This window comes from Gossypium arboreum, chromosome 3 (genome assembly GCF_025698485.1).
Source record: "Gossypium arboreum isolate Shixiya-1 chromosome 3, ASM2569848v2, whole genome shotgun sequence".
NCBI lineage: Eukaryota > Viridiplantae > Streptophyta > Magnoliopsida > Malvales > Malvaceae > Gossypium > Gossypium arboreum.
The window spans coordinates 133,848,707-133,853,113 of NC_069072.1; the positions used below are offsets into that span (position 1 = coordinate 133,848,707).

At 30.5% G+C, this 4,407-nt stretch overlaps 1 protein-coding gene across 1 annotated transcript; it reads right to left on the reverse strand.

Moving 5' to 3' along the window:
• Positions 1-505: 505 nt before the first annotated feature.
• LOC108475745 (protein LIGHT-DEPENDENT SHORT HYPOCOTYLS 4-like) lies at positions 506-1,721 on the reverse strand. Its single transcript, XM_017777733.2, has one exon. It carries the CDS (start codon positions 1,352-1,354, stop codon positions 704-706), a length of 651 nt encoding a protein of 216 aa, XP_017633222.1. The 5' UTR covers positions 1,355-1,721; the 3' UTR covers positions 506-703.
• Positions 1,722-4,407: the final 2,686 nt, after the last annotated feature.

Genomic DNA, 4,407 nt, shown 5'->3' on the forward strand with positions numbered 1-4,407 from the left:
CCAAATCAGACAACGAACTAGGTTTGAACACTAGTTATCAACAGAAAGAAGACCCCATCATCATTATTAAAGCCTGATATTTCTGCAGATTAATGGGATTTTTGTTCTTGAAAAAAAAGAAATGGGAACTCCCATGTTTTGTAAAAAACATGGAAACAACTGTTTTAGTTCACTGTTTCAAGTGTCTGATGCAGCTTTTTGGTTAACACGTTTAGTCTCTTCCTTTCACTTTACTTCATATTCATATATATATATATATATATATATATATATATATATATAACAATGGAAAGCAATGATAGATCTTTTGTCAAACACAAAGAAGGCAAGCAAAAGATAAGAAAGAAAGAAGGCAAAAACGACGAACATAAATGATACTAAAACAGGAATGCTTCTTTTAACTCAACTGACACTTGATTCCCTTTTTAGTATCTGATTTTCCTCAGACCCCCATTTTTTCTAATATTGAAGAAAAAAAGAAGAAATATTAGTTAATTAACTAGTATTATGAAACCAGAACTAAGCAAATATTGATTTAATTAACAAAAAGGAAATGCTTTGATTCACAGCAGGATCTTCTAGGTGCAAATTAAAACGACATAAATTAAAATAAAAATATAAAGGAACAATGGAAAAACCATGTTCTTTTGCCATGCAGATGGATCATGATTACGTCTTTTCATTTATATATATATATATGTTCTTACTGGTTTTGATTTCCATGGGGAGGTGGAAGAGGAGGAACTTGAGGTTGAGGATGAGGGGGTCGTTTTCTTTTCTTCTTCTCGTAGCTTATGCCTCTTGCTTTAGCTTGTGAATCACGAACCTCACGTAGGTAAAGCCTAACAGCTCGGGCACCGAAAGGGTTTGCTTCGGGTTTGCCGCCATGTTCTTCGAAGGCGGCTCGGAGGCGTCCGATGAGGGCATCGAGGCTTCCCCAAGCTTGGCGGAGAGGGCAAGGGCATGGGGCCGGGGGATTAGGGTGGCCGAAGAAAGGGCAAAGCTGAGTGTGGACTTTGGTTTTCCCAAACTGGTCGAGGTAGCGGAGGAACTCCAGGACGTGTGCGCCACTGCAGCGGGAGAGGGAGAGCGGCGGGCGGTGATTGCGGAGGTATTGCCCGAACGTGTTCCAGTCACGGCGCTTTTGGTTTTCGTAGCGACTGAGTGTCGAAGGAGAAGTTGAAGAAGAAGAGGAGGAGGAGGCCGCGGCTGCTGATAAAGGATTCGTGTTGGTGGTGACGCCGGCGGTGGTTCCCACGGTGGTGATGGAGAGGTTTGCAGGGAAATTTGGATTCAAATTGGTGGTGGAAGAAGGGTTTATATTTGATGTTTGGAAACCCTGAAGAGAATCCATATATGATCAACACTTAGCTTGAAAAAAAAAAGGACTGAAACAAAAGGAAATAAAAAACAGAAGGACTGAAACAGTAATAATTTCAAACACACAAAAGATTTCAGATTTTCAGCATGAGGACAAAGAAAGTCATCAAAGCACAAGTTTTCAAGGGGAGGAAGATGAGCAGTAAACAATGAACTGAAAATTATAGGATTAATAGTAATAAAAATGCTATAAAAATATGTGAAGATTATAGAGGTCGAAGGTGATGAAATGAAGAGGCTAAAAAGGTGAAATTAAAAAAAAAAAAAACAAGTGAGATATTTACATAACAAAGGAGGGGGGGACTCAATAATGGGATGAGAAGGGCATATAGAGGGAGGGTTGAAGAACATATTATTAATTTAATTCATGAGAGAGAGAGAGAAAAAATGGAGAGGGAAATTAGAGGAAAAAAGAATAGTAAAGGTAGGGTAGAGTGAGCCTCCCTTTCTTTTACTTTGAGGTTTCTTTCAATCTTTTTTTGTTTGATCTATCCTAGATAACTTGAAAGGTTCTCATCATTTTTGTGTGAAATTTAAATTCTAAAATTAGGGTAGGTTTGGATGGGTGATAGAATATAATACGGTGCAGTATTTTTAGTTTTTTTTTTATCTTATATTATAATATTGTTATAAAATTTAATTTTATTTTTACCCTTTTTTATACTAACTGTAAGTAAAAGCACCACCCATTCAAACTCACTTTAATGTTAATAAAGATTTAACTATCGCGAGTAAACGTATCGCCCGTCCAAACCATCCTTAATAGTAATAAAGTTTTAGCTAAGTCATTTTCTATCATTTCTATTTAGTTGATTGTTGAAAAAATTTAAATTAAAATTAATATTTTTTATACAATATTAATAATAGGAGATGGGGTCACATAATTTCAACCCGTGTCAAAACGAGTGTATAATATTTTTAGTAATTAATTTTTACATACATTTTATAATCTATGATAAAAAAACAATATGATGTAACTTTTTTCTATAAAAAATGTCACTCAATAAAGAATATTTTTAATTTTTAATTTTAGTATTATATTTATCGAATAATTTAATTTAATTTTATATTTAATTTTAAATAATATACTAAATATATCCTATAACTTAAATTTAATATATATATATATTTGAGAGGTAGTATTTTGGCATAAATATACACATATGTATGTGTAAATTTAGTAACTTCAAGCTTGATATAATTATATAAAGTGGTGACTAAAATATGTATAATATAAGATATAATATGATACGAAGAATAAAATATGATATATAGTGTGACATGATTGAAATGTATCAATATTCTTATAAAAAATTAATATTTTAAATATGAGCATGGCATACAATAAGATACAAAATATTACAATATTGAATTAAGATTTAAATAAAAATTAAAATGTTATGTTTAGAAATATGAATTTGAAAATTTGAATTTAGATTTTACATAACCTTCATGTGTACATTAATTAATATTTAGATAAAATGCTATTTTGAAATTGTATAATAATAGGTACTGAGAGTGGGAATGGTAGAATGAGGCAAGTGGAAATAGTAAGTGTGTCTAGGGCTTTTTTGGAAATGGAAAGAGGAAGGAAAAGATGATGGAGACAGGATAAAGTTATTTGGGGGAATAACATGATTTTGTTTCTTCACCCTTTTCCTTTGATTGACAACACCTTTTCTCAAATGACTATTTTACCCCTTTAAACTTTGTCAATAATTTTGATATATATTTTTAACATGACATAATCACATTTCAATATTGATAATTACAATGAGTCTGTTTAAATTTAAATTTAAGTTGAGTAAGATTCTTTAAATAGGGAGAGTGAATTCTCTCGAACTAATATATGTAAATTTAAACGTACTCGAATCAATATTTTTTTAATTATTATAATAAAAAAATGTGTCAATTTAGCTAAAATATTTAAATAGTTTTATGTTTTAATAAACTTTAGAATTATGAAATAGGAAATCTTATAACTTTGAAAATGGGGGCATAACTTGCATCACCCGGAACCATCAGTCAATCAAGCAACAGTTGATTCACAAACAGTTCATGTGAGCAACAGTCTTTTTTTTTTTTTTTTTGAAACCCTAATTTGTGGCTTTCCATTCCACTTCTAATTTGGGAATTTTTCATAGTAAAATCTACCCCCCACGTGGCTTTGGCAACCATCTCCCATCACCAGTCTTTTCTTGAAGAAACTAGCCTTGGTAGGATGCTACTCGATGTGTTGATAGAGAAGGTAGTGGTTTGAAAGTTCTTTAAATTGATTTTAAGATCGGATCCAATTTTTTTTTTATTTTATGATCTTATCAGTTTCAAACCCTAATTCGATACTTAGATTCCTTCTGTGTGGTAAAATAATGTGTATTGTATAAAATTTTAAATTAATATGTATTTATAATAAATTTAAGTAATTAAATGTTTATTAATATTATTGATCAATTATGAATTTTCATTAAATCAATCTTAAAATCTGAATTAAATATTAAAAATTAACGCTATTAGCTTCGGGTATCAAAATGTATAATTTTATCAAATATATATACTACAAGAGACCAAAACAACACAAATACAATATTAAAAAAGTCAAATTAAAATCAAATAATGTATTAAGCCAATTATAAATTATCTTACTCAAAATTCGACCAAAGAAACAAGGACAAATCTAAAGATTTTTGTTTTATTTTTATTTTGTACAGTTAGAGGGTTTGTACTAATACACATATAATTGGAATATACCCACATCACTTGTATACACTACATCCAACAAAGACTCAAGGAGTTGCACTTATGAGCTGAACTCAAACTCAAGTAAATTTTATAGTGTGAACATCCTTAACTATTTAACCATTAGCGAGAGTAAATTTGAGATTTTTATTTGAATCAAGCAACTAAAATTAAGTTAGATAGATATAAATTACGAAAGGTAAAAATATGCAAGGGGACAATATAATTTTCTATTTACACAAGAAAGTAATTTTCTTCTACATATATTAATTATATTTTAATTTTACTAAA

Excerpts from the sequence above, each read along its gene's own strand:
- LOC108475745 (XM_017777733.2), bottom strand. The coding sequence starts at position 1,354 with ATGGATTCTCTTCAGGGTTTCCAAACATCAAATATAAACCCTTCTTCC.